Raw genomic sequence first — 22,821 nt, 5'->3', positions numbered from 1 at the left:
ACGGATTCCAAGAGAAGGCGAGCGTAGCAGGGGTCGGCAGGGAGTCGGGTGGGAGGATGAGACGAGGAAGTTTGCGGGGATAAGGTGGCCGCCTGCAGCTGGCAAAGGACAGGGTATATTGCAGAGACACGGGAGAGGCCCTTGTCCTGCAGTGGAAGTAATTGGGGCTGATGGTGAATTATTAAGAAGGAAGATGAAAGGGCCATAGCGATGCGGCAGCAGTGGTTAAAGTACAATTTAATGCGGTTGCGTTGATAACCTATTAATCCAGGGTTGTGCAACATCTCCGACACCCTTAAAAAGTCCACAGAGTAGAGTGATAGTGTGAGCGTGCAATAAATTTGCGTTGATTCCAGAGTATATAGTATGTATGGGTACACATACTGGATGTATACTGGAAACATACTGGATACATATTGGATGCGTATACATACTGTTAGAGGGGCTGTTATTTTTTCCTTTTGTTCCTCATTTAGCTTTAGGTACCTACACATGACAACGTTGGCAGGGGAAGGGCGTAGAAGTTGAAAAAAAAAATAGAATGCAATACAACCATCGAAAATAGGCCACGCAGGAGGAGCTCGTTTGTGCGCGTGCTACCAATGGACGAAAGTATGAATTGTTACCGGAGCTATTCCATATTCCAGCCGTGTAATAGAAGTTCAATTATGTTAACTGACGCGTGAGCTAAATTATTTTAATCGGAAAGGAAAATTCATCACTGCTACGAGTGGCAATGCTTACCTCGTGACTGGGTGGTCTCGACGAGACGACCTAAACTACGTTCTTTCGTGTCGAACTGGGAGATTAGTATAGGGTAGTGATGTATAGTTTCGCAGAAATGGTTCAGGCGGAACCATGTTCAACGCAGCCCCGATGCTGAGGAGCGGACTGAACGTAGCAGTGAGAAGGGCTAGTTCTGTGATTCGAAGTATATACTTCCTTGCAGAAATTTCTTTAGGCAGTCTATAGACTGTCTATAGACTTCTGTCTATAGTCTTTCTATAGGCAAACTCTAGAGAACAGTCTATAGGCTGTACAAATCTTATAGACAGTCTATAGACAATCTATAGATTTATGGCCATACACTTTTAGTAGATTTTTGTCTATAGACTAGGAATAGACAAAATAAGTATCTATAGGAGGGCAATAGAGCCTATAAGAAGTCTATAGACTGCCTATAGGCCATTTTTATAAGGGCTGAACCAGGCTGCACGACTGCGGGGCACAAACACAGAACTGGCAATGGCCCTTGCATGTTGATACCACTGCACTACGCACGTGAAGAGTTTTGTTGATGGGAACATGCGTACTCTATTGCTCTCGCTGGTACCACGTACCATTCCCGCCGATGTGAAAGGGAACAAAGTTTGAGAATTCGGCTAATGACTACTCCGTAATTGTCTGTCACTTATTAGCACACTTTTACCGGTGTCCTAAATATAGTTCTCCTCTTGGCGTATGGTATCCGAAATAATTTTCAACTTTGGTAAAGAAAAAAACCAAGTAATTCGCTTCTTCGTGCAAAATGGTTGTTTCCGTTTCATATTGGAGGGACCACTACTTCGGTCATTTCCCCACCTGCGTATAAAAAGTAACATTTAGTTTGGTCACAAAAAATAAAGTGACGTCTACTTGTGCGCCGAACTTGAAAACTGCTTTAAAAAGATCATGCATCTCGAGGAAAACTGCTTTGGAAAAAGAAAAAAAGTGCTTCTCTCAATAAAACAGCGTATAGTGGCCGAGTTGGGACGAGATGCTTCTCATCTTTACTGAGTACCCGCATGATGTGCTTCATATCGCATGGTGTTTCATATTGCTTCATATCGCATGATGCGTCACATTGTTTCATATTGCGGCCTGTAGAAATTCGAAACGTTTGCTGGTGTGAGCGCTTTCACCCTTTATGTTTTTTTTTTCCCCAGATAAGAGTTCCGCGAAATCTTGACCGCTCCCATGTTTCTTCTTGGTCGGGGCAATGTCGCTAAGGATTGTGTCTTGAAATCAGAGTGCTCTAATCAATTCAGTTGCGAAACTTCGTTTAGATAGAGCCAGTGTTTCAAAATCTCCGCTGGCTGACTGCTGCAGCTCCGAATATTATCGCGTCGTCTGTGGGCAACCCAGATAGCTGCGAAGGGACATCTGAAGTAAGTGTGCAGGGCGTCAGAGATAACTACCGCCAGAAGTCGCAGGCGGCGTCTTCGCCGACTAAAGCTTCTCTAGTCTGGTCGCAGACCTGAGGGCAGGAGCTTCGGTTGCAACTGACGTGCGATTAGGGAGCTCCGGTTTGAGATTCTGTTTGTACAAATCTCAATAGATAGTCAATAGGAAGTTAATATAGGTCATTAGACTGTCAATAACCTGTTTGAAGAAATATCTGTGGAATCGTGAGTGGGCCGCTTTTCCTCGCGTACCCGTCGGCTAACTCTCTGTCCTTGCGTGTGTCCTTGTGCAGACTAACCGCCTGTGTGTGTGTGTGCCGTGGAGAGGAGGTGGAGACCGCATGCCCGCCACGGCACCCTGTTGAGGACCACGCTGTGTGACTGCCACCACCACCCGTCCACCCACTACCCTGCTCGTCTTTCGTGCACGCACCCGCCGCCATGCTGAAGCCTCGGAACAACAGCATCTCGGCGGCCCGCAAGTACAGCAACGGCACCAAGCCCTTCCCCATCAGAGGTAAACACCTTGCACGACTTCTTGCCTGCCCGTTACTCCTGCCTCCCCTACTTCCTCCCTAGGGGTTGTTCTGAGCAATGTCAGTCGAATGTCGTCCAGAAATTTCGAAGAACTTGCCTCGGAAACCAACCGCCGAGCAAGCGCTGCAAAGTCGATTGGAACCCACGCCGGTGCTAAACCAGTGGCGTGCTCGAATGGCTCTCTATAGATCTTTCTGCCGTCGCCGCAGCGTTGCACGCAGTGTTTCTAATAGGCGTTTGTAAGCGTGCACCGCACTGCCTAGGGATATGAAGTGGTTCTACTGCTAACAGATGGCACCACTTGCACCCTGCTACTCTCAAGACTCTAGACTAGACTGCGTCCACTCACTAACACTGAGACGTGGAAGCACCCTCTGGATTGTTGTCGACCGTTTTATATACAGAGATCGCGCTACAGTGCTTCCAGCGTGCTAGCGCCAGGTGCCCACAACAGTCCAGCGACAATATGGCGACTCCCGGGGTACTCTGATTGAAAATGTCTATATTCACTGCGCGAAGGCACAGGTGGCGACGCCTACCGTACTGACACGAAAAAGTGGTTGGGTTCTAACGTAGTTAAACCTAGTAGACCATGTGTTTAGCCTGGTTGGCTCGTGGTTTTGCTTTGCTGGGTCGCCGGCACGTCCGGCGGCGGTATTAGACTCAGGGTAAGCTGTTCTGATCTGTTCGCGCCGCAGATGAAAGTTGGTGAAGACGACGATGTGGAATCCACAGCGTGTGTGTGTGTTGCAGTTTAGCACGAGGCGTGATTAGCTGCGGCGATAGCATAGTTTTTTTCTTTACTGCACGAAGACAGTGCCGAATAGAAAAAATCTAAACGTGCTTACTCCACAAAACACCAGGCCGCCGTATACCCCTGCACGACCTCACCTTCCAAGATCAAAAGCCTGGGAGGCGTGCACACACGTGCATGAAGATAAAGGAACCAGCTAGGCGGCTCTTGCGTGGCAGCGTACACTCCCTTCACCAAAGCGCATTGCTCACGAAACAAAGATTTCGACGACCATGGTGATTCGGCGTGGTGGTCCATCATGCGGCTTTTCCAGAGACTAAATAGTCCCGGCAAGGCTCCGTGCAGCGCCCAGCGGAACTGATCTGTTCGCGCCGACGCGGGTTCGAAACCAAGTCGCGGCAATATTTGTTTTATTTTCTTATTTCTGCATGCATGGGTTGTTGCTATGCTAAGTTTGGCCAAGGACACCCTCAAGGTAATTTTTTTAATTGGCTGCAGCTTGCGCGACGTTCCTCCGAACTAATCCGAGCTTATACCCGAGTTACTCCGCGGCTTCACACAAGATTCTTGGTTGCTGCCGAGTTAAGTATTGCTTTCGCGCTAACAAGGGATGGCATTAGATATTATCACCCTCAGCATGCATTTGTCACTCCATATCAGGAATGCTCGCCCTCTTCCTGTGCGTCCTATGTGGACAGGCATCAACTCTGTAGCGCATAAGGTGTTTTACCAAAATTTTAGCGGTGGTGTCTGTGAATAATTCATTGCTCACTTCCCGTCAGAATTCGGACGTGGGCGTTTTTTTTTTTATTTTCCCCACTCATCATTGTATATGCGCTGGCCACCGAAAAGTAGGGTACGGATATTGACTGCATGCTCCTTCTCGTACATACCGCAAGCGCCCAGCGGAAAAGAATACGACACACGTGTTCTCAGTGCTGTGCAGCCTTGACATTCACCTGTGGGATCCGCGTGTGCCTGCCGACAGATAGCAGCCGTGTAGCCCGTTCGTATTACGCGTCGAAGCCCCCCTCCGGCGCTCGGCCGCAGATCGAAGCCGATTCCCTGGTTTCTCCAAAGCGGAACCCATATCGAAAACGTGCCTCTCAGACCGACCTCCGGCATTTCTAAGCTTGCACTTACTTCCCCGTACGCATGCGCGTCTTGTACGTACGCGTCGCCTCCGCGCTGCACTTGAGCGCGCGTCGTCTGCGCCGATTGCGTAAGGCAGTCGTCGGTCTTCATCGCAGCCGACGACGGAATCCAATTTGTCTCGCCGTACCGGAGTTGCGACTGTTGCTGCTTGGCGCGAGCGATATGCGCGTGCTTCCGCGAAGCGAACGGAGACAGGCGGGCGCCGACGAGATATAAAGGTCGAGGTCGTCGGTCTATATGCGCGGCTGTCTGTGTCAACGTGTTGCCTGTAGTGCATGCATGCGCGAATTGAGGCAACCTCTTGGCTCCTCCATCTTCCGCTTTCTCTGTTCGGTTAACCGCCGTATAGTTGCTTAGCGGCTGCGGCGTTCAGTCGCTGAGCCCAAGGTTTTGCTGCCGACTGTACAGTGCGCGTTGCTTGTGGGTGTAGTGTTAAAGCGGTGTACTGCGAAAATCTGAAAATTGTTTTTTGGGGAAAGGAAATGGCGCAGTATTTGTCTCGCATCTCGGCGGACACCTGAACCGCGCCGTAAGGGGAATGGAAAAAGGAGGGACTGAGAAAAGAAAGAAAGAGGTGCCACAGTGGAAGGCTCCGGAATAATTTCGACCACCTGGGGATCTTTAACGTGCTCTGACATCGCACAGCACACGGGCGCCTTTGCGTTTCGCCTCCATTGAAACGTGACCGCCGCGATCGGGCTCGAACCTGGGTACTTCGGATCAGTAGCCGAGCGCTCTAACCACTGAACCACCGCGGCGGGTACTGCGAGACGGCAGAAACCGAAATCATAGATTTCCACTGTGCTGTTTCTTTCTCAAACTGCTCCGGAGCGCTGTACACAAACGTGACACGCACTGTACAAAATGTACTGCTTCGCATTCGTGTTCGGTTAAGTGAGTTGATGGAGATTTAGGGGGCCGTGGTTGGCGCAGTTTGAACCCTAAACAACCCCACACCGTCCCCACTGTCCCCGTCTGTGCGTCTCTTTGTAGTCCTCCGGAATGAGGAATTGGGAGAAGCCCGATGCCTCTCTGGCGCGGTGTTCAAGCCGCTCTCGTGCTCGACAGCCTCCCGGAGTGGAGGGAGCAGGGTTCCGTTGTACCGTGATGAGACGACATTTATCATCGCCCCCGGCCGGGTGGCAGCAGAGAACCCCGCCTTCCCTGGGTGCTGCCAGCAGCTTCCTGGTCGGAAGCCCCGGCACGAAAAAAAAAGCATTCGTCCCTCTCGACTGCGCTGCGGACATCTCCTTCACTCGCCGCGGGCGCCTCAAGCGTCTCGCCTTCTCCTCTGTGAAGCACGTGCCTGTCAGCGCTACACAGTCCGGACGCGCGGTTACATTACGTAGGGTTACGTAGGGCCAGCTCTTGGCACTTGTCTGGGGCCGGGCGAATCCTCGACAGAAGACAAAACGCATTTTTTTTTTCCACTTGGGCTTGGTCAAGATGAGGAATAAACGGATATACTCGAAAAGTAACAGATAGCCCGGATAGAATACGTGGGGCTCGGTGGGGGCATCAGTTCCAGTAGTACATGCAGTCTTATGCGCTTATATGCGTGCTCTGCATTCGTCTCTCGCGTAGTACGTCAATGCCCATCCCGCAAAGGTTTCGAAGGCACTGGCGTCGAAGGAAGTAATGTCGAAGGAACTAATGTCGATGACACTATTGTCGAAGGCACTAATGTCCGAGGCATAGAAGTCGAAGGCATTAATAATAGGGCGACGTGGGGCTCGCGTTTGTTGGCAGGTCAGAGCGCTCCTGGCGCTGCGGTAGCTGAGTGGATACGGCGTCCTGCTTCTGAACACGAGGTCGTGTATTGGGTCTCAGCTGCGGCCGCAAGGTTTTGCACGCATGTGTGGCGGCGTAAACCCCTCTAATCAGCACCGACGTCTTTGGTCTCTGTCTCCCCGCGTGAAGAAATCCAGGCCGTGCTCCATGATGTGACAGGGGAGAGTATTGTGACCCTGGGGGGTCGCAAATAAAACGGCTCCGCATTTCAGTGTACGGCCGCGCCTCATACTCCGGCTGTATGAAGGCTTCGCACATAGAAAAAAAAGCCAATAGCTGACTTGCTTGTCTTCACCAATTTTCTCTCTTTGCATTGCGGTAGGGCCATGAGGCTCCTTTTATGACATCGAGCAGCTTGCAAACTAGGTAATCAATCATGTGACGTCACGGGCGCCATTTCGTGGTGCAGCGCGCAGACTCAGCAGTGCAAACCGGGAGCAGGTGACAGTAAGCCGAGTAGACATGCTTGCAGCCTTTCGCCGTGTGCTACATGCACCGCAAAATGGCCGTCACCTGGCAGCATGCACCACCTGCTCCGGTTTGCAATGCTGAATCTGCGCGCTGCACCCCAAAAATGGCGCCCGTGACGTCACATGGATACCTCAAATACCACCTGCCCGCCTTCCTTGTGACTTAAGATCAATGCTTATGATGGTTGTTCCAGCTGTTTCTTGTACGGGGTTAGCACACGAGGATTGGCGAGTGTAGACATTTTCGTGCCATCCTTCTCTCTCTCTGTCTCTCCGGCCTCCTTTACTGGTTGCTGTCACGCGACGACGTGCTTCGTGGCAGCGTCGAGATTGGTTCGCGCTTGTTTTTGCCACGTCTGGACGCGCCTGCACGCGCCATTCAGTCGTCATTTCTTGGGCGGTGATCCGTGTTGCGGTGGACGCCTCTCGTGATCCGTGTGATTACTGTCTTCTGCGACGCCGAGAGGAGGTGCCGATCGGGGAAATCGAAGAAGCCTTCATTTTGGTCGTGGCATTGCTCATGTGTCGTTCTCTTTCTTTTTGTACACCACCCCGTGTAGAATGAATGAATGAATGAATGAATTATAGTTGAACCTCGTTATAGAGAAGTTGAAGGGGCCTGGCGATTACTTCGTTATAGCTTCGTTATGGCCCGTGTTGACCGAGCTTCCATGTGGAATCGTTACTTCGCTATATTTATTATTTCGTTATAAACAGTTTCGTTATAACGAGGCTCAGTTCTATCACCATGTGGAACGAAGGAGCGAACGAACGGGAATGACTTGGCAACAAGTATCGCCAGTTCCTTGTATAGTTATGAGGCATGGAGAGACGCTGCAACTGTGTCAGTCCGGGTGGACAGCTGAACCCCGCCGGGGGGGAAAATATTAAAGGTGAGCGGAGATAGAACAGTCGTCGTGTAGTGAAGTCTTCCGCGGAAAAAAAACTCGACTATTCTGAGCAGTTTAACGGCGCACTTCACATCGCACTGCGCGCGGGTGTGTTTGGCACTTCGCCTCCATCGTAACGCTTCTGCCACTGCTGGGATTCGATCCCGCTACCTTCTGGCTCAGCAGCTGAATGGTGTCTGTGTATTGTACGCGATGGCGCAGAAAGAACTGTACAATAAACGAAGCTGCATTGAGTCCCATGCGCTATGCAGCTTTCTTTCGTAGTCGTTTGGCTGTGCTTAGGTGGATGCGAATGGGTAATTACTCCCTTGTCACATGCACTCTTTACTGGCTGATCTGCGCATCTGCGGACACTTGGCATATTTCTTGCACTTATGTTGAATTTAAAAAAGAAAAACAAGAATAGTAGACCGCATGTAAGCTGCTGACATGCGCGCTTCGGAGAGAGTCCGCGGCAAGAAACTGGAAAGTTGATTGTGCGAATCGGCGCGATAATGTTGTTCAAAGAAGCGTCATGTTGAGATCGGTGGCGCTCGTGACAGAGTTCGCTTTTTTTTTTTAAATCTTCGCTGGTTTTTTTTTCGTTGCGGATTTTTTGCCCATTTTTGTTGTAATTGGCGCGTTGTGCTGTGGTTCCTCGTCTTCAACGTTATCCTCCACGTAGCCGCTCTGATACACTCCTGCTATCTCATCTCCTTAGACCTGTATGAGTTATATTTGCATACCGTTATCCATGGCTAACTTTTCATTTTCATAAAAGAAGATAGCCGCATTGCCAAGGCCGGTAGGGTGTTCGAGGTCGCTTAAACTAAAAATGTTCGATCTTGATCGACTAATCCCCAGACGTGTCGATCGGTCAGCGGACGCTCGAAAGTTTCGGAATGTAGGAGAGGAAAGACAAGCCTTCAACTCGTGCGTTTGTGACGTTTTTGAGCGAGGGGGGGGGGGGGGGGGGGGCGCTGATTGGAGTGGGGCGGGTGGGCTTGAGCGTGCATCCGCCGCGCAAGGCTGCAAACAGTTCCCGGTAGTGCATTTATGTCGGATGACGCCCCACCGGACGAGTGCCGTTGAGCGTTTCCTGTTCGGACCTGACGTCGCGCCGTTTGTCGCCGGAAAACGGGGTCGCCTGGCAGTCGGCTTCTCCGCAGACTGCGCGCGGAGGACGCGAAGGCTGTCATTTGGAGCCGCGGTGAGCGAAACGAATTGGACAGGCGTGGTCGACGTCAGCGTTGGTGGGGCGAACGTGGCACGTCTCACGTACGACGCGTTTTTCTTGTTCCTTAGTGTACGGACACCAGCCAGCACTCTCCGAAGTCTCGTGGCCCTGTAGCACCTAAGGCGCTTGCCTTCCGACCTACAGAGCGGCTCTCTGTGGGGCGACGCATGGGAGACCGGCACGTACACCTCCTGCGGGACAGCCCCGGCTTTGAGGCACCGCCGACGTGATGGGGCATTCGGAATTGCGCCGTTTTTCAGCGGCCGATAAACTAAGCCGACGGCCCTTTTAACTGCACAGTATCGACATATGTCACGCATTCTTGTACAGTCTTTTGCCAAAGTAACCAGGCTGCATGGTTTGCTGCTTCCTCATATAGTGCAGCCCCTACGGCTTCCCTAAAAACCGAAAGGTATCGGAAGGTGACGAAAAGTGCTCTCCTTACATCACAGTCACTTACAGTTTGATGGGTGCGATAAGTGTTTCGCTATACAACTGAGAAGCAAACCGGGCAGCCTGGTTACATTTGGCAAAGGGGGTATGCATCCCATGTTCGCCTACATCCTGACCTGTGTAGACAGACGCTGCCTGCTCTGCGGGCCGGTGATCGTCCGCTTCCTTTTCTCATGTTCGCTGCACGTGCCCCGGGAGCTCGCGTGCTCTGAGCTGTGCACTCATCGTAATCGTCAGCATCCCCCACCATTGACACTGTTGTCGTTTCCTTGGCGCTGCATATTCGAACCGCAGTGGGTCTCTTCGTTAAACCGGAGAATTCGTACAGTCGGGTTTTTCAGCACTTCGATCCCGTCCGCGGCGGCGCCCGTGTGTTGTGCGATGTCAGTGCACGGTAAACATCCCCAGGTGGTCGAAACTATTCCGGAGCCCTCCACTACGGCACCTCTTTCTTCCTTTCTTCTTTCGCTCCCTCCTTTATCCCATCCCTTACGTCGCGGTTCAGGTGTCCAACGGTATATGAGACAGATACTGGGTCATTTCCTTTTTCCAAAAACAATTATTATTATTTTTCAGCACCTATGTGCTGGCGAGTGTAATATATAATTGGCAGGGCCCGCCAAGGGCACTGGACGTCGCATGCGCGGTGCACGGGGGTCGCTTTTGTCGCGTGGGCTCTTTGGGTTTCTAGTTTCGGTTGCCCTCTCCCCCTTGCGTCATTCCAGTATCTCCAATGCGGAGGCGACGCATATCGTTTAGCGGAGCGCTTAGTTGCGACACGAACCGACGCTTGCGGCTCGTCTTTTCTCTTTTTTCCCCCCTTTTCACGTATTTGTTGCCTGCCGCGTTCCAAAGCGAATGTTGCAACAGTGGCGCGTAGAATGCGATAGAGCGATATGTGTGCGTGAAAGAGGCCGTGGCTGGCTCGCTTCCTTCTGTTTTTTGACATCCATGGCTCTGAGCTGAAGAGAGAGAGAAAGAAGGAGGGGGAGAGGTCGTCTGGGGTATACCCCTCCTGGTATACTCCATACTGGGGAAGAGGAAAGGGTGGAAACAGACAGAGTACGAAAGTGGGAGGGAATTACGTCGAAAATAGTGGAGGAAGAGAAGAACAAAAAGAGGGAGAGGGTGGTACGTGATCGTTTATTTATTCTTTTTTTTTATAGGGGTTTAACGTCCCAAAGCAACTCAGGCTATGAGGGACGCCGTAGTGAAGGGCCCCGGAAATTTCGACCACCTGGGGTTCTTTAACGTGCACTAACGTCGCACAGTACACGGGCCTCTAGAATTTCGCCTCCATCCGTTTATTTATTCACTGAGCTGCACGCGGTGTCCAAGTCTATTTGTTCCTCTTTCGCTCTGCAATTTCACCCAAGAAGTAGTCGTCCTCAACTTCCCCCTTATTGTCATCATCATCACCATCATCAACAACCTGACTACGCCCACTGCAGGGCAGAGACCTCACTCATATCTCTCAATTAACCCTGTCCTGTGCCACCTGCGGCCACCCTATCCCCTTACACCCTCCATCAATGAGGTATCGGTGAACGGGCGTTCATTCTTCTAGCTCTGTGGGGAGGGTTTTGCCCGACCATGTGAGATTTCGTCATGTGCTATACTGGGCAAGACTGATGAACCCTATTACGTCATATCCTCCCCTTCTATATCGTTACGTGTTCGGCCAAGCGTTCATCACGAGGTCTAATACCCCTGTCACACGGACACTGTAAAGGTACTTTGAACTAATGCTCCATTACTCTAAGGACGAACGCGCGCTGCCACACGGACGGGCCAAAGGACACCTAGCTCAAAGGAGCTTCGAAACAAGGCAGCTCGAGTTCGTCCTTTGAGGCTTCAAGGGAGTACTCTCTCTCCCAGCGAGTTAACAGCATAAATAAATTGAGAAAAGAAACGTTCAATTTTCGTTTTATAAATTCACTTCATAAAATTAGTGGTGTTTTAAAATATAAGATCATTTGTTTTGTGGCAGTCTCACCGCGCCATACTCTCGTTCCAGATATACGAGCGAGTTGGGCTCAGTGTGGTCAGCATTGTGATGTTATGCTCTGTGCTTGGAAAATCATGTCATTATTGCAGTTAAAATTGCATTGCTTTAACATAATACGGTTATAAAACTAATTTACCAAAAAAATGTGACATTTATGTATTTACATGTGCAGTGACGTTTGCAATTTAAATAACGCTTTTCGCCGATGAGGGCGCTAAAAAGTTCTTGCGAAGGTCGTCCCGCGACCGTGTAGCACGGACGAACTCCCTTGAAGTAGTGCTCCTTTGGGAGCGTAAAGGAGCATTAGTTCAAAGTGCCTTTAGAGTGCCCGTGTGACAGGGGTAGAACACGGCTGGTGGACTCTGCAATCTGCGCTCTCCGCAGCTCTCGCTACGCCGCTCTGGACGTGCGTCCTAATCGGGATCCGTAGGCGTCCCACTTGATGCCAGCCGCTATCATACGCTGTCGCGCTCCACGCCGTGGTTTCTCGCTCCAATGGCGAGGACAATCATACGCTCTGCGCGTGCGGAAGGCGATACAAACAAACAAAGAAAAGCTGAACGGAGGGCGGCCGCGATAAGCGTCTCTTCTCCTATCGTGTTAGCTACGCAGCTACGCGCGCGAATATGGGCACCCGTTCAGATATATCTCCCATCACGGGACGTGTCTGCTCCTGGGTCTCTAAGGGGAAGAAGGAGGAAAGAACAGTAACAAAAAAAAAATAGGAACACATACAGCTCAGGCAAGGCTAGCGTGTATCTGTGGGGCTGCTTTTGTACGTTTTGGTTTTTGCGCCAGCGGTTTATCTGACCCCGCAGGATGACGCCGGCGACGCGGTTTGGCTGACCGCCGCCTCTGCTCATGGCCACGCTCGCGCACACACGCACGCACACGTTTGCCGCTCTCGCCTTGGCCCCGACGTTCGCTAGGGAGAGCGGCGCTCTCTGGCAAAGGCTGGCTTCTCTCTCTCTCTCTCCTTTTCTCTTGCGTCGCCTACTGTGAAGAAATGTCCCGAGGCCTCTCTCTCTCTCTCTCACCTCTGAGGGTGGGGAAGAGTGGAGCGGGGCTGCATCATCGCGGCGGACTTCGCTCCGATTTCTCCCCGACGACGCAGCGGGCGCATCTTCCTCCCCCCTCCCCCCCCACCCCCCCTCTCTGCGGGACGCGCCGCTATTTCTCTCCGGTGTGTTCTGCTCGTGCGTTCTTCGTTCTCCTCCCGTGGCGCTGCCGCGATACCCGGTGCTCTCCAGTTTTAATAGTGCGCGGGCCGCGCCGGTTTCGTTCGTGGGTGCGTTTTTTTGACGAAGGTGTTTCGGTGGTGTTTATTTTTTCTTTCGCGGTTGTGTCTCGAGTGTCGGCGTTGAACAACTGCGCTGCTGTGTGTGCGTAGCGGTGGCCAGATTTTGCGGTAGCGAGGCTTTTCGAAGGCGCAGCGAGCGGAACAGCAGCAGCGGCACGTGCGCTTTGGATTGTGTTCTCCTTTTGGGCGACGCCGGTCGGATTATATGGGGCGCACTTCGACGACTACTTCCCCGATCGCCGTCCGGGACGTTAGGCGGAAGATAAGCGACAGCCTCAAGCCGTTCCCCATTCGAGGTGGGTTCCCTCCTCATTTTGATTGGTTCCGTTTTCCGGCGCTAAACTGCGCCCGGCTTCCCTGCCAGTCTGGGCGTTTTGTTCATTACCGTTCGTTCGGGCTCAGTTGTTTGGATTTTTATTAGTGTTTTTTTTTTCACCAAGGGCAGCCTCGCATTGCTGTTGTCTCTTTCCTTGTAAACGATAATTTGAATATCGTTTTCTTTCCGTTTCATTGTTTAATCGTTCACCCGACACGCCCCCCAATTAGGTGGATGCGCTTGGATTCAATGGTGCGGTTTTTTGTGTTGAAGTCCCTTTCGTCCCTAGTAGCAAGCGGATGCGTAAACGTGCTTAGACGCGCACGGGGCGCTTAAATTCGCGTCAATACGGCATCAACAAGTTGCGTCACAGCACGAATGGAGATGTGGAATGGGAATCTCCGAACTGCGCTTCGATTGTCGCGGCGCGACAGTTAGAATGTGTCTGGTCCGACTGTACGCTGAAAGCAGGTTAGCACCGCAGTGATGTTGGCGTTGAATAAATGACGTCAGCGCGTGTTCTATCCAGTAAGGACCCGTGAGTTGATCCGTCGATGTACACCGCAGCTTCCGCAGCCCAATTCATTCATTCATTCATTCATTCATTCATTCATTCATTCATTCATTCATTCATTCATTCATTCATTCATTCATTCATCGTATAGCCACCGTACGAATTCATCCTTCCATTATCGTGGCGTTATACTGGAGTCGAAGTTCAGCTTGCGTCGCGGCCTGCTTGTCCCGGGGACCAGGAATCAGTGTACGCTCATCCACTGGGTATTGTCCATAGTATAGTTAGGACGCAGCGGCGGTTCTCGATAAGTTCCCGGGCCATTTCGGTGGCGGCCGGAAGAGCGGTGGAAGCCGTGTAACAAGGCGCATGCTGCGCTGTCTGGATTCATTCAGCGATCAGCACTGTTCACTGCTCTGTCCAAAACGTCACGAGAGGAGGCAGTTCGGTCCAAGAACTTCCGGGGGGGGGGGGGGGGGGGGACCTTCTCCAGTTTGACCAGTGGCTCCGCGGTACCGTTATTGTCTTTCTGTCAGTGGTGCAGAGCTGTGGACGCTGAGTCGTCCGGCTGAGATGACTCGCAGAGACCGCGGAGTACACTTAATCGTCGTGGTATGCGCGGACCATGCCGCGTGATTCACGTCGGTGTGCCTCATGTATGAAAGGAGTGGTCATTCTCACATGACGCACGCTTCAGAATCGAGGAAAGTTTTCTTGTAGGAGGTGTGGGGCGGAGAAGTGCTTGTTCGCGCTGCATACGTTACCGAAGGGATCTCTCCTAGCTAGAGGTTGATCCGAAAGTAGTTGGTTACAGCTTAACTTAGTAGGACTAAGTAAACATAGGTCAGAATACTGGTGGGAAAAAGAAGCGCGGGATGTCGAGGGAGCCGTATTGATTGGGTGGGAAGAATGAGGAAGTAGATATCGTAACGGGCAGATAAGTTGAGAGCCGGAACTTTGGGCGGTTGTCCGTCGCTGGCAAACGGGTGCGGGGAGCCATATATCTGTCATTGCAGCCGTATAGTAATGGCCTCGTAGGGAAATCCACTGGGTGCGTGTGTATTTATAAAACAGAATGCAATACTAGTTCGGAGACAGAGTGATTGGAAACGAAAAACCGAGCGACAGGTGCACGTTGTTTTCAATGCCAGGCAAAATACGAAGGAGCCGAAGTGGACAGGGAATTGCTGTTGACCGATGTTAAGAATTTGTGTTTTTTACAGACGTTGCAGTTCAAAGGCGTCGTAACATTCCGTCGCAGTTAAGCTAGTGATTACTCATTATCATCCACACCTGCGTAGCTACGCGGTTACAAAGGGGCGCTTCTAGCGGAGGTCACACAGCTTTCTCAGGCACCAACAGCTCCGACAGGCAATATGGCCCCGGGCCACGAAAGACCGAGAAAGCTGCACAGCTTTCGTGTGTGCAGCTGTACGGCTGCGCCGAGATGGACGCTGGTGAGTAATTACGCTTTTTATTGAAATTAACTCTTTCTTGGACGGCGGTGGTGAGAAACCTTACTGTTAATTACGATGAGGTGCCATAAAAAGAGTTAATCGGACTGGGCGCCAGCTGATTATCTTTTGTACAAGCCGGAACCGAGCTGAGCACCAAGGGCCCGCCTGTTGGTTTGTGAAAGTATTCTCTTAATAATTGGTTTTTTGGGGAAAGGAAATGGCGCAGTATCTGTCTCATATATCGTTGGACACCTGAACCGCGCCGTAAGAGAGGGGATAAAGGAGGGAGTGAAAGAAGAAAGGAAGAAAGAGGTGCCGTAGTGGAGGGCTCTGGAATAATTTCGACCACCTGGGGATCTTTAATGTGCACTGACATCGCACAGCACACGGGCGCCTCTTAGGAGTGGAATTGTATCATGCGTAGTGGACTGGAACAGTTGCCGAATAATCGGCGTTGATCGGTGTATATTATAGGGTAGGGTGGATTTTATTTGTAGGCTAGAGTAAGCGAAGGTGTTGGTTTGGAGCTGTGGCCAATGAACTACTTTCGGTTTATGTAGAGAGTGGTGTAGGCGTGGGGAAAATTTGCGTCGCCCCTGTTTGTAGTGTTGCGTGATGTCATTGTAGGTAGATTCTCTACCCCTTTGATCGCCCTCTGAGTATACACCCCTAATTAAGTACATTTGGTAAAATTGCTGATGCAGTTCACAAGCTACGGTCTCCGTGACCGGGCACTGTTTCAATCGCAGTAACCACGACGAGGATATAGTGCCTATAATTCTAGGCACTATAACGAGGATCTACCTAAGTGAAGGTTTGCTCAACGACGCCAATGCCAGGGGTAGCTCGCTGGCCCAATGGCGCCGCCAGTTCCCACGAGCGTTTTCTCTCTTTTTTTTTAATCGTTTCCCGGGCACTGCCTATGCGATCGAGACGGGCGGCGGAGAAAGGTGATGACCTTTCGAGATTTCCCTCGAAACACTGTGCCTATCTGAACGCAAAAGAGCGCAGTAAGTGTGCACAGACGCCCGACTCCGCACAGGCGGCGACCTTGTCGCTTGTGCATACCCTTGGGTCGACGCGTAACCTGTTAGCGCACAGCCGCTACCCGCCCCGATCAATGATGCAACCTGCGTTTCGCCTTGGCTCGATCGATCTGCGCACGGGGGAGGGAGCGCGGCCGTTTGAATCGGTCTGACGAAAGTGTTGCGCGCGGCGACGCAATGTTGCGGGAGAATCGAGGAACAACACTGCCTGTTTTGGAAAGGCGGTAAAAACAAAAACACCAGCACGTGGACAGTCGGCGAGAAGGTGATTAGTGTGACATCGTGTCCATCTTTCTCCGCCTGATTCGTCGCTACCCGCGCAGTCCAAATAGTGCGGTCCTCTTTGTTTTATTGGTGCTGTCAACACACCAGCTTGCTTAATCCTGCCCCCACCCAGTCCCCAACTCTATTTTCTTTTCTGGCGGGGTTAGTTTTGGAAGGCAATTTCTTCACGTGGTAAGCGTATGTTTTATCTCGCGTACCCGCTAATAAAAGCCCTCTCGGGCTTATCTTTCTCTGACGACTCGTTAATCTTCCTCGCATGACCACTGTGGACAGCCCTAGCTACCAGCTCGCGAAGGGAAATCATTGCGGGATGGCGCGTCATTTGTGAATGCATTCAGTACGGGATTGCCATAATATTTTCTCTCCTTCTTCATATTCCTGAGTTTATTTTTAATTTTGCTTGTTTAGTTATTCTTCTTCGCCAGCCTGCATTGGTGGAGGTTATGGTGAAAATGCGACCATGAGGCGCTTGTTTTTAGAATGAAGCAATAATTCATTAATTAACGGTATTGATTGACATCGATCCGTTGAGTGCTTTCGAGGGTAATGAAATGAAATGCGAACGCATGGAAGCAGTCGACCACACGCTATTCTTGTTGCCGCGACAGCTCGGAGGTGGCGTTACGCAACCGCGCCAGTCTGTTGCGTGCTGCAGGCAGCATCGCCCGGTATTTTTCCCGTAAGGCACGACCTTGGCGCACAGGTTTTCGCCTTTATGGTTCGTGTGCGTTGACTGGTGAGCGTGTCGGCGTCCGGTGCTCATTCATTCATTCATTCATTCATTCATTCATTCATTCATTCATTCATTCATTCATTCATTCATTCATTGCACTATTGCGACAAAAATTGACACGTACGCCACATGATCGACATGCCTCCAGAGCGCGTAATTGCTGTGTCCTCCGCTGAGTGGCCTGTAGTCGGACGCAACTTAAGTCTGCAGTTAAGCTCCGCCCACATTCAGGGCCGCCGTACAGAATTTCTGCACGAGGAAAAAATAGTCCGTTGTTAAAACTTTTCTAGTTACCTAAACAAGAAGCTAATCAGAAAAAAATAAGCTCTAGAGTTTTGATACCTGTCTTGTTTTTAGGTGAGCGGATGAGATTAAAAAGTTTTCGGGCATACGGTGGGCGCAGCTGGCAAAGGACTGGGTTAATTGGAAAGACATGGGGGAGGAATCTTCGCTGCAGTGTATGTAGTCAGGCTGATGATTATGATGATGTTTAGTGAAGTCAAGCGTTAAAAGGTGATTTGATTTACTGCTGCGATTGGCTAGCGGAGTAATATACTGGACGCCGGGGATCGTGGCCTTGTGTTACGAAATGCTGTTATTTTTTTTTTTTTGTTAAGTTGTATCCTACTATAGTTGCTCTCGTGACAACTGAGGAGTGTTGACTCCACCGGCAGATGGCACTTACCTTCCGCCTACTTCTCCCGTCATCCCTCACCTGTCGCTCAGGGTAATGGGTGACCGTGGGGCGAATGCACAGGAACAGAAAATTAAAGTAGCAGCGGCAGAGGATAATGCGCTGCAGAGAATGGGGCGGAGTTAAGCGCGACCTGCGCAGGATAACTGGAACGTTACGGAATGATGGAACGTTGTTTGCGTGTTTTCGGACGTATGCAGTTTACGCCTAAGGTGCGCGGCGGTGTACTTGTTGTCCGTTGCCATGACGACACCGCCATTTCGAAGAATTCATGCTGCAGGGGGACTGCAGAAAAACATGTTGACGTCATTCTTCCTGCGTTTCTACGTGTGTGGAAGCAACGCATTGCGGTAAGCTGGAGTGCTAGAACAAGTGTACAGTAAAAAATGCTCAATTCCAGTGAGAGATTTTTGGGTGCGCATTGCAAAACAGACGCAGGTGTTTCTGATTATTCGGAGGGTTTCCGGCAGCGCAGCCGTAGCTCATGCGGTGATACGGTCCCTGGCTTGAGGCCAAACAACGTCCATCCGACGAAGGCCGGCCGTGCATGTCACGTGCCGATATCGTTGCCTTCGAAGCGCCCGGTGATAGGGAAGCCTGCGCTCGCGTGCAGCTGTGTTCCGCAGTTACGTGCATATAAGCCGAGTGCCTTTAGTTTCCCGACGTTGGTGCGCCACATTCAATCAATCAATCAATCAATCAATCAATCAATCAATCAATCAATCAATCAATCAATCAATCAATCAGTCAACCGATCGATCGATCGATCAATCAAATCTTATTTGTGCCGCCCAGGAGCAGCCAAAGCTTCTGTGCTGGCGCACTAAGGAAGGAGAAATAAAGCAATGAGGGAATAGGACAAATACAGTGGATACATAGGTACAAAAACGTGCGCGTACAGTACAGTGCTGCGAATTGATAGGAGGAGTATTAAATGAAATTAATACGAGACAAATTTGGTACAGAAAGCGTCAGGCTGCAACATTGTGGTGAGGCAATTAAAACGCTCATATACTATAGCGAAACAAAAGTAACTACAGGTTGAAGTTGGTACAAAGAAATAAATAGTACCCCAGTGATGGCCTGGTGGTCCGAGCATCCTCCTCGCATGCGGCAGATGCGGAGTTCGATCTCCAGTGCCGTAGTTATACAACGGGTACAAGCTTCCCCCTGGCCTGGTGTTTGGGTTGTCTGGGGAGGAAGTGCTTGGAAAAAAAAAGGGGGGCATTTGATCCCACCTTGTGTAGCGAAATCTACCTTGCGCCACGGCGCTCTTTGGCCAAAGCTGCCCTTGCGCAATAGCAGTTCAGTTTCATCATCGAGGAAGCAGTACTCGTAATAATAACGACAAGAATAGCAATCGAGTCGTGGCTTAAAGGAGAAGCCAACGTAAGAGGTTCCAGCATATATATATTCAGTGTCTTTATCGGGATGCTGTCAATAAAGCAGAAGAAAATCAAGGAAGGAGGACTCCAGGTACGCTTTCCCAGCTGTGCAGCGTCGATAGGTGTTCCCCCTTTGAGTGTTAATGCCAGTGGCGAGTTGCCCAAGGCAGTTAAAAGGCCATCGAGGCCGGGTGGAGAGCCTCTCCTTTTAGCGCCGTAGATAATATGCCCCGGGGTCGCTGATATCTACCCCCCCCCCCCCCCCCCCCTTCTCGTTGGGGATAAAAGGCGGCGCCGGCGTCTTCCGAGAAAACCGTGCCCAGAACGCGCTGTTTGTTGACTGTTGTTGGGGGAGCGTTCACCTTGCGGGTATAGGTTTCTCTTCACTGCTGATGCTTCACGCTTTCGCGGGCAGGGTTTCTTATCAGCTCGTGTTGTTGGGCGAGTGACCAAATAAGACGTGCGGGCATTTTGCGTGCGGCGCCGCGTTGTGGCTGGTGTCGCAACCTTTTCGCGTGATCGCTTTGCGGCCTGTCACGTGCCGCTCGCGGCCTCTGGCATCCCATCGCGCGTGCGTGCGCGCACGCTGTTTGTATCACGCGGTTACTGTTTGTGCATACTTTGCACCGACGTCACACGTGGACAGCCATGTCTGGGCCCAGAAGGGCGGCAGAAACCTGGGCACTCTTTCTGTCCCGCTTATCGTCGCCAGCTCCGGCCAGCAAGCACTGTGGAAGCTACACAGGCTCCGCGCTCAAATATGGCGGCCGTGCCGTCACGTGCAAAGCATCTGTGCTCCTTGCGGGTGTGCATAATTGTCGGCGATAGCGCTTATCGCCGGGAGGAGCCCGGTGCGCTGCAATGTCCGCCGTTTGTTGGCTCATGAATAAGCCAGCAGTGTTTAAAGAAGGAACGGCCTCTGCCTGCGTAACGGCGCTCAGCTTTGTGCGGGAGCCTCGTCGCAGGCTTACTGGCAGTTTAAGTTTAGCGCCGTGTCTGTGCACTTGTCTCGTCCTTTGTCCTCTGCGCTGCTGAAAAACGATTACTGGCATCCTCAGCAGTAGCCTTTGACTGGTACGACAGAAATTCTTTATTCGTCCCGTATATGTGGTCTCTTGGGTGTGCTAATCAGACCGAGCTGGGTATTCTCGCCAGGCGGTGCTCATTCATTGCTTCAATTCGTTTCAGGTAAAGACATAGTTCTTGTGTCAGAGGAGAAGAGACGCAAAGTGAGTCAGCGACGCGCTGCTCCAACAAGCGCGGAGATATGCTTGGAGAGAACATGCGTACAAATATGGATAATATTTTCACACTTATGAACACCTTGATATTTAAAACTTTGCAGAAATGATTAGTCCAACTATAGTTTGCGGGACTACATCAAGGCGGAATGAATTTATAGTGACGGAGTACTTCTACTCCCTTATTACAAATTTTCTCCACCTCGGGGGATTCCCCTAAACTCGCTGGGCTAACGCCGTTCCCGTTTTGAGTTGTTTGTCGATCCGGCCTCGTCCTGCCATTTGTTATACCCTCCCCAGTTTATGGTAAGCGACAGCCTCGGGTTCGATCGCCGGACCAGAACAATTTTTATTCCACTACGGAGTTTCTGGGAAATGCTTTCATTAGCGGCCATCATGGCACCAGTTACACTGGCGCGGTCTGAAGAGATCGTTGTTGCCAGGTGAATGCACTCTTGTGTTTTGACCCCAAAGTAACGGTTGGCTATCAAGACGTGTTATCATAAAATTGACCATTTGTTTTTAATGACAAGAGCAAAGGCCGAAGTAACGGCCCCACTTTTGAGTTGACACCTCAGCGACGCCGTAAGGGATTGGATAAAAGAGGGACTGAGAGAAGAAAGGGAGAAAAAGGTGCCGTAGTGGAGGGCTCCGGAATAATTTTGACCACCTGGGGATCTTTAACGTGCACTGACATCGCACAGCACACGGGCGCCTTTTGCGTTTCGCCTCCATCGAAATGCGGCCGGGATTGAACCCGGCTCCTCCGGTACAGCAGCCGAGCCTTCTAAGCACTAAGCCACAGAGGCGATCGCTGTCACCAGAGTTGGCACCAATGTGGAGACGGCGTATGGAGGAGGGCTGCAGTCAGTACATTCAAGACCTTTAGCACTGCGCGTACCGCCATGGATATACCACTTTCCGTTTGATTTATGGGTGTTCAACGTCCCAAGCGACTCAGGCTATGAGGGACGCATACCACTTTCCGTGTGCTGCCACTGCGCATGCGCAGATACAGGTACAATGCATGATGGTGATGAATTTTGATGATGTAAGGGCAGCTTTTGGCAGAAGGGCGCCATGACAGGTCTTTTTTTTTTTTTCACACGAGGTAGGGTCCTATAAACCCATTGTCCAAGAATATCGTCCCCAGATAGGTCGAGCACAGTGCCGAGAGGAAAGTTGTAATCATTGTGTCGCCGGTGGGCACCCGGAGGCACAGGGGATCGAACTCTGCACCTCCCGCATGCGAGGATATGTGTGCTCAAACCACTAGGCCACCGCTCAGTACAGTCACAGTGTACTAGGACGCTGTACTGCAGGTTTGCCCGCAGCTGACCGCCACCTGGCGCCATCTAGCGCCCTCGTGGCGATCTGCGCATGCGCACTGACGGCGCGTGGTGAGCGGTAACGGTGCGTGCATATTCCAAACGTCCCAGTTAACCTCGTACAACGGGCTCCTCCACGTTGCTCGTGCCGCGTAGCGCGCCTTTCTCTCCGGCCGGGTACTACGCATGCCCCCGAGGCGTCGGTGGTGGCATCGTCGTAGTTGTATTGCGTGGCGCGAGGGGGGGGCCTTGTGACCGGTCACGCCACGACGCCCATGTAGGAAACAACGCGCGCGGGGACCCGCACAAGGTTCTCCGGCGTCGTCCACGGAGCGGCGAGCATGCAGCCTTGCGACGAAGCCGGCTCCAACCGGCGCCGCCGGACCGGTGTGCGCCGCTTCTACCCTCTTCACTTTCCGCGCGCGGTGTTGCTTTGACCGGGGCAGGCTGGGAAAGCGCTTCGGGAGCGCGATCGCGTGTGTTTTAGCCCGTCAATATACAAGGCTTTTCACGTAAGCCGGTTATTTTCTTTTTAACCGGCTTTTCGAGTTAAAGGAGCAGTTTCTTCGGTGTGGAAGGTATTCAGCAGCGTCTGATCGGAAAAGATCGATTTTTATTTATTTATTTTTTTTTGGGGGGGGGGGCAGGAAATGGCGCAGTATCTGTCTCATATATCGTTGGACACCTGAACCACGCCGTGAGGGAAAGGATAAAGGAGGGAGTGACAGAAGAAAGGAAGAAGGAGGTGCCGTAGTGCAGGGCTGCGGAATAATTTCGACCACCTGGGGATCTTTACCGTGCACTGACATCGCACAGCGCACGGGCGCCTTTGCGTTTTCTGTGATTACTGCGAAAGGCCGGCGACTTGTCTGCATTCTAAACACGAATACGCCTACATGGGAGTAAAAAGGGCGTAAACGGTTCTCTAGCGCACATCCTTTTATAAAAGGAAGTGCGTATAGAGGTCAGCTTGCTCTCTTTTTACTCTTTTCTGTTCAGAGTGCGAAGGAATTATCGCCTTCCGCGCGGGCCTGTGCCCCTGAAGCTACACGCTGGCCAACAAAA

At 51.4% G+C, this 22,821-nt stretch overlaps 1 protein-coding gene across 10 annotated transcripts in view; it reads left to right on the top strand.

The window, feature by feature from the left end:
• The window catches only part of Pfrx (6-phosphofructo-2-kinase/fructose-2,6-biphosphatase), a 121,239-nt gene that overhangs the window by 16,636 nt on the left and 81,782 nt on the right, over positions 1 to 22,821 (top strand). For 5 of the 10 annotated variants that reach the window (XR_013309029.1, XM_077639331.1, XM_077639334.1 and 2 more), the window contains exon 2: positions 2,456 to 2,679. The exons of 3 other annotated variants lie outside the window; for them this stretch is intronic. Coding sequence is in view for 6 of the 7 variants with exons in the window: in XM_077639331.1 (XP_077495457.1) it covers positions 2,604 to 2,679 (76 nt within the window). In the remaining variant the exon portion in view is untranslated. Of the gene's footprint in view, positions 1 to 2,455; positions 2,680 to 12,657; positions 13,054 to 22,821 lie in introns of those variants that run through there. 2 more of the 10 variants (XM_077639332.1, XM_077639327.1) reach the window with 1 other exon arrangement.

Source organism: Amblyomma americanum, chromosome 10 (genome assembly GCF_052857255.1).
Source record: "Amblyomma americanum isolate KBUSLIRL-KWMA chromosome 10, ASM5285725v1, whole genome shotgun sequence".
Taxonomy (NCBI): domain Eukaryota; kingdom Metazoa; phylum Arthropoda; class Arachnida; order Ixodida; family Ixodidae; genus Amblyomma; species Amblyomma americanum.
This window is presented reverse-complemented; position numbering and strand designations above follow the sequence as displayed.